General features: G+C 38.2%; 1 protein-coding gene and 1 pseudogene across 5 annotated transcripts in view; both read right to left on the bottom strand.

The window, feature by feature from the left end:
* LOC134302352 (receptor-type tyrosine-protein phosphatase mu-like) overlaps positions 1 to 13,771 on the bottom strand; it is a 207,439-nt gene that overhangs the window by 26,535 nt on the left and 167,133 nt on the right. For 3 of the 5 annotated variants that reach the window (XR_010007520.1, XM_062987427.1, XM_062987425.1), the window contains 4 exons: positions 13,655 to 13,681; positions 8,747 to 8,970; positions 1,970 to 2,057; positions 1,224 to 1,300 (listed from right to left, as the gene is read on the bottom strand). Coding sequence is in view for 4 of the 5 variants with exons in the window: in XM_062987427.1 (XP_062843497.1) it covers positions 1,224 to 1,300; positions 1,970 to 2,057; positions 8,747 to 8,970; positions 13,655 to 13,681 (416 nt within the window). In the remaining variant the exon portion in view is untranslated. The remainder of the gene's footprint in view (positions 1 to 1,223; positions 1,301 to 1,969; positions 2,058 to 8,746; positions 8,971 to 13,654; positions 13,682 to 13,771) is intronic. The other 2 variants (XM_062987428.1, XM_062987426.1) reach the window with 1 other exon arrangement.
* On the bottom strand, positions 2,235 to 2,360 carry LOC134302945 (U1 spliceosomal RNA; annotated as a pseudogene).

Consider the following 13,771-nt stretch of genomic DNA (forward strand, 5'->3'; position numbering starts at 1 on the left):
TAGATGTTTATCTCTGGACTTTCTAAAACAATTGGCCGTCCACTTTAAAGGCCTTATTAATAAATTATTGATTGTATTAATTTAAAGTTGACCCAAACCAGTGAAATGCACCCAAGGCAACTGGGTTAAGCATTTAGGCCTGTGATGTTCTTTTGGTGTACTCAGTCAGTTGTTAATGAGTCATGTGACCTATGTACTAAGATCATTTTTCTCTAGTCATTAAGATCCTACACTAAGGTCAACTAGGCCTGCTGAGCATTTTCTACATGCAAGAACTCATAAACATTTAACAGATACCTTAGGTAAAAGCAACTTACAGCTTCAATAAGAGCCTTGCCCAAGGGCCCAATGGTGATGGCTTGGTAGGTAATAGTCTAGCACCTCAACCACTGAAGCCATACAGTAGACCCAACTGGAACCATCTGCACTTACGTTTCTCCAGACACTTACTTTCGTTTTCTTCTTTAATTTGTCGCCAATATGCAATCAGGCCTTTAGCTTGTAAGACTTACAATAAATGTCCATTTAAATATTAACACTTTATGTTAATACACTCTGATCAGCTGGACAGAAGTCAGGTTGTTATGCAATTGACCGTTTAATTACTATTATTACTAAAGACTTTATTCAAAACTCACATCCAAAATCATGATTCTGCATACAGTAATACATTAACCTATTTAAACGCAGAATAAAGTCACATTGGTAACTGACCTCAAAAGAGGATTAATAAAATATAATTGTTTAGACTGTTTAGTACAGACGTGACCCTGTTTGCATTATTATATGGTATATTATATTATATATTGCTTTAGGGACAGTGGTAGCCTAGTAAATAGGGCTTTGGATTCTTAATTGGAAGATTGTCGGTTCTAATCCAGCCTCTACTATGTTGCCACTGTTGGGCCTTTGAGCAAGGTGCTTAACCCTGTCTGCTCCAGGGGCGCCGTACAATGACTGACCCTGCGCTCTGACCCCAGGTTACAAACAAGCTGGAATATGCAGAAAAAAGAATTTAATTGTACTGTACTTGTGTATGTGTATAAATGGCAAATAAAGGCATTTTTCTTCCACTTCACTGCTTTAGATATTTGTGTACCGATTATGAATCAGCAAATCTGTTTGTACCAACGTCTGATTTGTCTCTGTTTGTGTGTCTGTTTGTGTTTATGTGTGTGTGCTGTGAGCTTTGTGTGGAGGTGCTGGCTTTTCTCTGTACTCACATCAACGTAATTAGCATTAATGTAATCGGAGCTCTGTTCGCCCTCTAGGCTCTGCAGACGCACACGGGAGTGATCATCTAGAGACAAAAAAAAAAACAGAAACAAGTCACATTACACTCCAGCCAGACCACAGACACACATAATTAGCACTAAACAACACCAGAGACTTCATCTGGTCTTACAACTGCCTTACTAACTGGCCCGTAATGACATCATAAAATCACACAGCTTATCCCCAGGTAGATCGGTCCGGGTCCTTTCTGTGTGGAGTGTGCATGTTTCTGTGTCTGTGTGGGTTTCCTCTGGGAGCTCCGGTTTCCTCCCACAGCCCAATGACATGCAAGTGAGGTGAACTGGAGACACTAAATTGTTCATGACTGATATAACCTTGTGAACTGATAAATCTTGTGTAATGAGTAACTGCCTGTCCATGTAATTAATGTAAGTGTAAAACATGATAATAATAATATGATAATAAACAAACAAACAAAACAACACAGCTACATGCATTGTGTTGCTGTTAATATGTTTCAATTAGAAATATCCTGATTAGCATTTTGGTGGTAGTGAATGTTGGATTAGATCTGTATGATCTGTCTGAGGTTTCCTGTATCTCATTGCTATTAGATATGCCCGGGTGTCTTTCGCTAAGCTAAACCTGTCTGATATGTAGAAAATGAATGCATAAGAGCAGCAGCATCGTGCACCGCTGTGCCCGGACTGACACCGAACTCTTTAATACACACATGCGATGATGTTTCCATAGCGATTCTTCATCCGGTTCTCATCTTTCTTGGCGGAGTCCCACGGTGCCGACTGTCCCTCAAAAAAACTCTTGAGAAGTGGAAAGACAGACAGGAAGAAGCTACATGAAATGACTTCTGAATTAAGATAAGATAAGATAACACTTTATTGATCCCGAAGGAAATTTCAGGCAACAAACCAATAGCAAACAATCATCCTGCAGTCATAAACTCTTTCTTTGCTACCACAGAAATCAGGGGAGAGCGCGAACGCATTCCAGATTCCCACATTTAGGGAATTCGCAGCGGTCAGCACAACCGGAGTGCAATGGCTGAGCCTCGCCCTGGGTGAACCACCTTCTTGATCATGGTCTCGCCCCTGCCAGGTAAGTATTACCTGCACTTTGCAGAAAGCAAGCACAATAGAAAAAAGCAGAGCGGAAGAGAGGTGTAGTCTGTAGACTGTATGATTAGACCATGTGTGGCAGGCCAGAATAAAAGCTAATAGAATACTTGCTAGTACCTCACACCCAAACCCTTCCTCAAGTGGCTCTCTTAGCAAAGCTTCTGGCAAAACGAGCTGGCATGTTTCATTTAAAAAGTATTTGTTTTTGAATGAACTCCTGTAAGGTCCGTGCCAATCTTATTAAAAGTGTCAGTTTTTTATTTATCCCTCATTCTAATCACACCATAAGTTCTCGTTCCATTTAGCCCACGGCTTTAACTGTGCTAATTGCAAAATATAAAGTTACGACAATAACCACAATATTAATAATTACCCTTATGTCCCAGTCTAAAAATGCTTCATCCTGAGGTTCACAAAGCTGGAATTTATGGTAAGGCTGGCATTCAAAAATATTTTAGATGCCGGTGAAGTGCCCAAACATGTACGGGCAACTGAGCAATAAAACAAGGTATTAAGCTGCAATGAATCAACCTTTACCACATTTTTATAACATGGATGGATTTATATAAGGGGAAGACCTTCAACTCACAACACCTGCTGTCAAGTTTTAAGTATAATGTGTTCCAAATGGTATGATCAGCATCACATTGCACTTATACAACCACTGATTTGCATGGACATATAGTACATGTCAGCAAATAAGAGGCTATAACTCAGAACTAGGGACATCATTTGGTGCAAATACTACTACACAGTGGAGTCACATTAGTATGACCACTTGCTCAAGATGGAAGTCATGTTTCGTGAGCTGGCTTGGTGGGTATATAAGGTGTGTGATAGGCTGTCTGCACATATATCCCTCGTTGCTGTCATGGGTGAAATCGTCTTCCCAGGGGCGGATGGGATCTTCCAGCAAGACAATGCAACATGTCACATTGGTTGGAAGAGAATGACCAAGACTTCCAAGTACTACCCTGCCCCTTATTCCCCAGACTTGATCCAAATTGAGCATCTGTGGGACCATCTCGATCGTCATGTTCGCTCTATAGATCCTCCCCCACACCCCCTCTAGCAGCTGTGGGATGCACTGCAGTCAGCATGGCTCCAGATACTGTACCTGTGACAACCTACCAGGATCTGTTTGAGTCACGCCCAACCCGTCTAGCTGCTGTCTGGATATTAGCTGGTGGTCATAATAATATGACTCGACTGTGTATATTCCATAATCATAATAATCCACTACATACAGCTTTATTAAGCTTGATTTATTAAGTGGTCCTATCTGGGTGGTTTTTAAAAACAGTATTTCCTCAGCTGATCAAAGGAAAGACTGACGTCCAATATTTTGGTCCAACAGATGTTCAGGATCTGGTAACTGTGAGGTTGGTCATCAAACAATTTAGTGACCCCTCATGCCTTTATACTAAAAATGCCCCTTCCATTAGAATAGAAATGTTTCATCAAATTGATCAGGTGATTAATCAGAATGAAGTTGTTTTGATTCACAATAACCCACCTCCTCACCAGTAACCACTATAAACAGAATGATGAATAGCATATAAGGTTAAGAATTCATGTAATATGTTTCAGCTTTCAGTCCTTGTATTCTAAACACATTATGTTTTATGTATTGTAACAAAATATTTTACAAAATTAATTTCTGCAGTACATCTATACAGTTTTTTAAACAAACAGCACCAACTTGGCCCAAAATCAAGCCAAATTATGAAAATGTATTTCAGCAGTGCAGGGACGTATGAAAACCCCGACCACATCAAGCTGTACAAACATGATTTAGATGCATCAACATCAGATCTGAACACGAGGCTGAATTTGTTAGAAATGCATGTTTATACTGCCTCAGGAGCGGCGCTGCCACCACTGTTTACAGATTCTGAAATCTCTGCTCCTTTAGGATTACAGAAAATTAAACAGAATGCTAAAGTTAATCATTCATCTGAATGTGCCAGGCTTTAATCTTAGCTTCATAGCACATTTGAGTTTGAGTGAAGGGTTTTGGGTAAGAGAGAGTCCCTATAAAATAATTTTTTATTTCATTATGACTGTTGGATTAGCAGACTTTGCAGTTCTATCTGCAGAAGACGGCTGTTTAATACTCTGAATCTTCGGTATAGTGTCGAGATGTAACTCTGACTGGCACGCGGATTAAACGTGGCTTGTAATCTGCGCTTGATGAAAATGTGAGCTGGGGCTTCGACAGATGTGTTAAACTTCGAAGGGCATGCCTTTTTAAAAAGTCAAAATTAAATATTTTTTAATAAGAAAAATAATATTTCTGACTTTTTCTATCTAAATCAGAGCAAATATTGTTCTGCCTCAATCCTTACAAGTCACAATAACACATTTTTATTTTATTTTGTGCAGGAATTATGATAAGGAGAGTAACAGCAAAACAACAAACTTTGTTTTCAAACTGTTTTCCACATTTTAAGTGTGTGCGTCTTCTCTAAATCTTTGAAACTGATTTTTTAGTCGAACAGCTTTGAATAAAAAGACAGATGAATTGTATTTTTCTCCATTTCATTCTACTTCGGAGGCTTTGTACCAGGTTCACCTCTTTGCAATCTGAATACTCAGAGGGAGAAAGCAGTTTTAAAATAAATTCATAGCTGGCCCTTGAACAGAAGGACTGAGTGACAACTGTTTCAATTTGCCGTGCACGCTTGCAGCAGGCAAAACAGAATAATTTATATGATTTCCTATAATTAATTCATAGCGCAAAACTTCACTAATGATGTCTCAGTTTTAAATAGTATACACCAGGGAGATGATGATCAGCATCTGGGTGGTTATCGTTATCAGCTGTGAAAGTTGTGTGTGATTTTTCCTGCTATAAAATCTTACATACAAATTCCATCCAGTGTTATTATGATTATATTAATCTGTGTTATTTAAATATTAAACATATAAAAATATCGACACCCCTTAATTACTAGGTAGGAGTATTTAAGTCACACCTATTGCTAAAGTGTGCATTAAATCATGCAATGTGGTCTTCACTGGCACAAGAGGCCAAACTGAACTGAGTTGATGACTTTACACCAGCAATAACACGATGCCGCCTTTTCATGTCAATTAAAAACAAGAGCATTTTGCAGAAGCTTTTATCCAAAGCAACCAAATACAGTGCAAGTGATTCAGGGTTAAAGGCTCTGCCCCTGAGCCCAACAGTGAAAATCCACAACAGTGGAGACTACCACAATGAGAGACAAATGCATTTACTGGCATAAGTACATCTGTGCACTGTCAAGTGCACTTAGAATAAATGATACATTTTCATATAGATAGTTGCTTTTCTGCCAAGTATTTTAAATTCTAGACTAGGAATGACAAATGCATATATTAAAGATGAAATGTACAATTATTTGGGCTACATTCTCATAAAACATGGTCTGATCTTCATCGAAGTATTATAATAGACAAACCTACATTTTATTGAACATTTTATATTACATTTGTGCTCTGTCTATACTGATGGCTCATTTACTGTTCTCACTATAAACCTCTGAGCTGCTTCTCCAAAAGTCAGAAGCTTCAGCAAATGTGAGCACAATGTGCAGTTCAAACGGTCAAAAAGACCCCATGTGTCAGAGGAAAGAACTTGCTAAGGTCTTTTCTTGTGTCCAGTGTCCAAGAAAAACAAACTAAATGGTTTTGGAAGACACCACAAAGAACCTCGCTGTCCAAAAATCAATTAAGATGTCCAATTTATTAAATAAATTATTTGTTTACTCAATCACACTTAGGGTCAGTTAGGAGTATCCAGTTCTCCTTTTGCATGTTTGTAGTGGAGGTGGGAGAAAACACAGGTACCGAGATAAAAAACCATGCAAACACAAGAAGAACATGGCAAGGACTGAACCCAAGACCCATGAAAAACTAGCTGTCAACAATCCATACAATATGGAACAGTAAGTTTGTATTTGTGTAAAGAATTTCCTTGAAAATTGTCAAGGTAAAAGTTTACTGTCTTAAGATTAATGAAAAAAATGAAGGATGCACCAAGACAACTGAACAACTGAATGGTTTAAAAATAAAAAAAGTTTTTTTGGAATAGGCATTCATATCCTTACCCACATGAATCTAACTGAGACACAGTTGAAATTACGTGACGTGACCTTACACTGATGTGTAAGTCTGATTTCTATAAATTTCTATACAGTTTAAACCTTGTCTAGCAATTACCCTTCATTATAATCAATAAGGAAGTGACTGATAAAGTTGTTTGTACTTTTAGTTTAGGAAGAATAAAACTGTCTATTATTATCTGACTTAGATGAAGATCAGATCAATAATGATGCAAAAAATCAAGAAAATTCCAAGGAATTTAAAACTGAAACATCATCTGAAACATTCCTATACTTTTATTTTTAAATGAACCAAATGAAGCATGTGCTTACCTCATTGATCTGCTCCATAGTTAACGTACAGAGGAAAGGTCAGAAAGAAACAGCGTGTAAAAAAACAGCACTTTCCAACTTTTACATTACATTTGTTTAACTCCACTAGCACAACAAGATCACACTCATGAGAATGACACTAAGCACACAGGATAGGTAGATTATACAGAAGTTATACAGTGGACCTATACACACACTTGTGATATTACCCTTCTGGCTATAGTGTGTTTGAGTGTGTTTGTTTACATGTGTGTATGAAGGGTTTGTGTGTGTACGAGGGGTTTATGAGTCAGTGTGTAATGCATTATAAATCAGGCCTGCAGGACGTCTACAGCCCAGGGCCTGTCCAACTCATCCAAGTCAGACAGGTGACGCTCACTGCAGCCAAATTCACCTTCTCAGCTCTAACACTATAGAAACTACAGGGAATTATTATTGATCAGTGTAAAAATATGAATCTAAAAAAGAAAATATGGAGTAAATTAAAAGAAAGGAAAAAAATGATATATAAGCAGAAAAAAAGCAAATGGAAAGACAAAGTAGGGAAAAAAGGACAATGTTAGAAGAAAAAGAGAGAAATAAAGTAAATAAAAAATAAGTGTACAAGAAAAAATACACAACAAAAAATTAAGGAAAAGGGAAATGATGTGAATAAAGGAAAAAAAATGAAATGCCAAAAAAAAAGATTGAAGACAATGAAAGTAAATTCAGAATAAAGACTATATGGTAAGGGGAAGGGAATAGAGCAAAATAAGTTAAAGTGATTAGAACAGATACAGGTAGCCGCTCAGGTGGCACAGCAGTAAAACATGCTAGCACACCATAGCTGGGATTTCAAATACATCACATCGAATCTTAGCTTTGCCATCCGGCTGGGCTGGGCGGCTATATGAACAACGTTTGGCTGTTGTTTATTCAGGGAGGGAGCCAGATAGGGACCTCCTTACTGGTGCAATTACGACCTCTGCTGGCTGATTGATGGCGTCTGCACAGAGTAGAGGAATAATGCTGATCAGGGTGTGGCTCTCCATGCACAAGGCTGATCTGCATATGAGCTCGCCTCGTGCAGGTAACATGTGTCGGAGGGGGCGTGTGTCAGTCTTGCTCTCCTCAATCGGGATGGGGGTCAGCACCAGTAATTGGGTAAAAATTGGACACGCTAAAAATCGGGAGGAAAAGGGAGAAAATGAAAAAAAAAAGTATAGATACCGGTAAAAGAGGGAGAAGGGTAGAACAACTGAAGAGAAGGAAGAGTAAACAGGAAGAAAAAGAAAGAAGAGAAGTAAAGGGAAAGTAAAAAAGAATACAAAGGGTACAAAAATAACAAAGAATTGAAAGAAAAATGTGTAAAAAAGGAGAAGCAAACAAAAGCAAAAAAGAAAAGATAAGACAGAAAAAATTAGAATTGAGGGGCAAATAAACAAAATATAAGTGTAAAAAAGAACAACTAAACAACAAGAATGAATAATCTGGTGCGCTAAATCTGCAATCCCAGTAAACCACAGTTATTCTGAGTTTGTGTATTGAATATGAGTGAGTGCAGCATTAACTGACTCGTAACAACAGAGTCCTGACTGTGCGATGATAAGAATCAAAACACACACACACACACATTGGCGGCAGCAGTTTCTCACAGTGTTCTGCTCGCCAGAGCGCTGAAACATGCCTCCCTCAGGAAGCCTCGGTGTGAAAGTAGCATTGGCATACTCAGTGCACAAACTACACAATGCTGCGTATGAACCGGGGGGTTGGGTTGAGGGCGGGTGTTTGTGAGAGCATGAACATGACTAAACACATTTATCTTCAAAAGGTGTGTAAACAATACATAGCTGATGTGATCGGAATATTCCAGAAAAACAAAACATAACAACAAAACCTGTGACACACAATACAAAGCAACAAGATGACACAGAAAGACACAGGTGGCAGGCACTGGTATAGACGGGATCATACCTCGTACTCCTCCTTAAAGCCGTAGCCCTCGGCGCACTTCATCTGAGTGACGTGCTCGAGGAGATCGGCCACGCGGATGGCCGGGTGGAGCTGACTCATCTGGTAGGGCACGTCTGCGGCCTCTCGTTTCCGAAGAGAGTGTGTGTGCGAGGAGTGTGTGGAGTGAGCATGGGTGTGAGACTGCACTAGGCTGCTGGTGTCACTGGCCACTGTCTGGGTTTCATCTGAAAAGAACAAGAACAAAAAAATCACCACGGTAAATTTAACTCAAGCCGGCTACAAATAAAAACCTTAGCTTTATAAAGTACACATACTTCTACAATGTTATTGCTGTGTAATAACTGTGTAATAACTATGTAATAACTAAGTAATAATGTACTACAGCATCAGTAGTTCAGGAATATGAAATTTCTAAAACTTGAACATTGTTGCTAAATTTGTATTTAAATTTAGTTAATTTTAACTGTGAATATGAATATGCAAATTTTAAATTGATGAAGATAAACTTTATTGCTAATTTTAGAAGTGCTAGGGGGATTAAAGCTCAAGTAAAATATTTCTGATAAATAAACCTATGTAGATTAGATTTGCTATAGATTTGATTAATAAAGAACAGTTTTGTTTTAATGGGTACAATGAGATGGGCTTTGGTGCGACTAGTTAACCTTAACTCAGCAGCTCTGAGCTTTTCTGTCTGGTCTTGTGGGCTGCCCACATGAATCCTCATATATAAATACAGTTTACAGTATAGGTTGATGTGTTGTGGGCTGCAAAATGACCCTCTGGACACAGGCTCTAACCCGTATTTTAAGCCTACCCATGACGAATATTTTAACATAGCTTTAAGCTAACTTATAGCTAGCTTTAAATGCAAAATAAAGAAGATAACGTCTGTTGGACTGCAGTGTCAAAGCACCGACTTGAAGGATTTGCCTAAACATGTATATTGACTTGGGATTGAATCATTCATAGATTCAAATTATCCCTGGTCCTACAAATCCAAAATGAATTCTGAGCTAATGAATCCTGCTTGTAGTCACTGCCACAATCCATACCAGTATTTTTGGCATTACTCTTAAGTGAAACACGCTATTTAACACGTATTATGTGATTTGATAATAATTAAATATTTTTTAACCTAATTTGTTGCTTAGATCAAGGCCACAAGCATGCAGACAGAACTGTAGCTTGATTGCTTAGTCAACATTAAAATCGTTTTTTGCTTTAAGAGATATAAAACAATGTGGGCAAGCGGAAGATGAATCATGCAAACAGAAGAAGGATGCATCAGCAATGATCGGAGAACGGTATTTACGTGTACATACAAATGTAAGCAATTTCTTTCTACAATACACCGCCTCAAGTCAGGGTTGTGTGTATTTTGCTTAGCTTAATATTTATATACTAGATGGATGTTGATTCATTAGCTAAAGCAGAATAAACTGCATGGTAGAGGCCACTTTGATGCATATCTAGTCAGATTCACTAAACCTGCATAGTGCTACTTTGAATACCCAAAAATGTAAGTACTGTATACTATACTAATACCAATGCTTTACTGTATACTCTTACTCATTAATAGTGACTAATGCACACATTTGGTGATTAAGCCTTCTAAGTTGATGAAAAGTTCGAGAAACACTGCAATAATTATTTTAATTATAAACAGAACAATTAAAACACTGCATTGTAAGAGTATGTGTACTTGTCTTGGCTGATGTTATGGATAAAACAATGCTGCAAGGAAAGAGGGGTGAATGAGTGGATGCACAGGGAGGGACATGTTCAATTTAGATTTCTGCTAAGAATATAAAGCTGTAGTATTTAGACTGTTATTTTATCTTTGTATACCCTCTAAACATAGTAAATTACACCTAACTGTGATATATTTATTATGTGTGTTTAGCAATGCACTGTTTTCTCTAGATCTGAAATTCATTTCTATTAATGATAAGCCACAGGCACAGTCCGAAAACAGCAAAGCTCGATGAGGATGTGTGACATCACAATGTTAGATGGCCCAAAGCGACACGAAGCAAGCACAACACGAGCACAGAAACCAGAAACAAACAGTGGAGCATGATACTGAGTACACAACACAAGCTTGGATGAAGTGATATTTTCATGAGAGGGTACTGGGCACACGTGTCATGTGGTGGCATGTCTACTGCCATGCTAGTTACAGAAGCATGGTGGAGTGGGGCGAAGTGAACGGGTGTGAGTGGGACAGGGGTGAGGGGGTCGATGGACACCCTGTTATGGAACACACAATCTCTTTCCCCCCAACGACAGGCAGACTGAGGAACTTACCATTAATGGGGACTTTTTAAGCAGATACATTAGAGGTTAAAAGTAAAGAGAGAGTGACAGAAAAGGTGAAGTGAAAGAGAGAGAAAGAGAGAGGAAGAGAAAGTGAAGGAAAAGAGAGAGAAGAGGAGAAAGGAAAAGAGAGAGGAGACAGGATATAAGCAACAATACACCAAAGAGCACTGGCACACTAGAGCTCTGTTCACTAGCCTAAAAGCCTCTGATAGAGGCATGCTGCAGATTTAAAGGGTTCTAAGATCAGCCAATGGGCGATGGATGAGTTTGGACACACAGTGAGGAATAGGAAATTAATTTCAAAATAGATACATGAGGTAAACAAAATAGGTACTGAATATTGTGTGTGCTTAAACTATTATTTATTCATAACATACCGTGTGCATATGTATGTCTGGCTATAAAGATGCATTTAGGATTCATTAGTGTGACTTATATGTACCATATTTTTATGTGAGGTAAATCCTTTGTGCCACAGCAACAATCCTCTCTCTAAGGTACTAGTTACACAAGCCTAGCCACCATCCTTAAATATTTTATACGTTTTACTTTAATATCTCAATGGCCCTGACATTACCAAGGTACCCAGGGGTGTATTCTCAAGTAAAGTCTAACAGTGTGAGAAAAATAAAGTACTTTAATTATTATATTTCTTCATGGGATAAATAGGAAGGGACAAACACAGGAGAGTGGGGTTGTGGGAACTAGCCAGAGGCGGGAGTGACTTTAAAAATGAATCAGAGAGGAGGTTGTCCAGGAAGGGAGAGTGGAGAAGATGTTGGAGGGTGCAATAATGGGCTTGATTTTCAATTCTTGATTTAGTAAGTTGAGTAAACTTTTAATAAATTCTAGGTGCTGTTATTAGACCTACGTAATAATAATTTGTAATCATGGTCAAATTATTTACAAGTAGTATTAGAACATCAAACATGGTGGTTGAACTACAGGGAGTTTTATGAGCCAGTCACTTGTAATCAATAAAAATCTGTCCACCTTGTTTTCACATTTATCTACAGTTCAGATTTGACCAAGTATATCCATCCATGTACATACAAATCTGAGCCATTTCTTTCTACAATACACCGCCTCAAGTCAGGGTTGTGTGTATTTTGCTTAGCTTAATATTTATATACTATATGGATGTTGATTCACTTGCTACAGCAGAATAAACTGCATGGTAGAGGCCACTTTATTCTACATATTGTACACATTTCATCATCAGTTTAGATCTGACCAAGTACAAGAAGTTTTAGCTTTGATTATAAAAAGAAACAGTGTACATCTCCTGAATCAACTAGGAAGCAGGATAGCTACAAACCTAGCCAGCTAGTCAATCCCGTAAAACTGTAAACTGCATTATTTTGGCAGCAAAAGTCATTTTGGAAGTCACAACCATATAAACTAAGTTGTCAATTTCCAAAAATACTGTTTGTGTCATTCCACCAGAGGAAAACTTCACTCAGATAAAATACAGCAGCTTGGTCTTTTATGACTGGAAATAACTGACCAGGACCATTTTAATATGGGTTCCAGTGTTATTGTAGTAAGCAATCTTCTGCAACCACGACAATAAAATCGTACCCTCTGCCCTATGGTCCACTCCCCCACATCCAGTCCATATGTTCATTCATGCGTATGAGAAGGTCAGACAGGATGTGACATCACACACACAACATGCAGTGCCTATGGGATGTAGTGACGCCCCATCCAATGGGATGGGGCAGGGAGGAATAGAAGCAACAGGCAGGTATGGAGATGAGGCAGCCATGTTTACAGGCACTAAAACTAACTGAAACCAAACAAAACTTAAATATAACTACAAAAGACATTCTGGTTTTGTTATTATACCGGCATTTATTATTGACTTTAGGAGTAAATTAGAGTTAGAAAAATGATAGACCCATTTAAAAATCTGACTGGCACTTAATTCTGGGTTCTAAATATCCTACGTTGTACCATTAATCAAGTAATAAAGTGTTGTGGGTTGAAAGGGGCTGATGATTTTGATTAGTTTGATTAAAAAAAAAAAGAAAAATTATTACTGTGTGGATGTCACACAGTAAAAGAAAATTCCTTCGAGGTCACTACTGTAACAACGTCTATAAAGGACTGCATTTGGCGAAAAATGGCAAAATGTAATGCTTTAAAAGTTGGTAATTTCAGAAATGCATAAAAACTGTATTAGTAATGTATAATAGCTGTACAGTATGGAAAGTCATGTAGCGAGTGGTACATCCCATTGGGGAACTACAGCTAAAGCCTACTGACTATGTCGGGAGGTGGCTATGTCAGTAGCCACTGGGAGCTGCACTTGTCAGTGTGCTTTCAGTGCCAGTCCCAAGCCCAAATAAAAACACAGAGGGTTCTGTCATGAAGGTCATAAAAACTGTGCAAAATCAGGACCACATTGATCTGCTTTGGTGAGCCCAAAATACTAAACAAGCTGAAAGAAATAAAAACGTCACATATATAACCCAAAAGAGGACATAAAAGAACCCAGAAGTAAGTTTTCTGACCCTGTGACATGGTAACAACATTAACTGGGTCTACAAATGGTGACAGAAATAATACGAATTTGTGTCTCACCTAATATAGCAGTAGGCACAAAGGGGTCTGCCAGGTGTTAGCCATTAGTAAAATAAAAAAAAAAAATTAAATTAAATGTAAAGGTGAAAAAACAGAGAGAGAACAGAGAGAGAAATA

Source organism: Trichomycterus rosablanca, chromosome 25, assembly GCF_030014385.1.
Source record: "Trichomycterus rosablanca isolate fTriRos1 chromosome 25, fTriRos1.hap1, whole genome shotgun sequence".
Taxonomy (NCBI): Eukaryota; Metazoa; Chordata; class Actinopteri; order Siluriformes; family Trichomycteridae; genus Trichomycterus; species Trichomycterus rosablanca.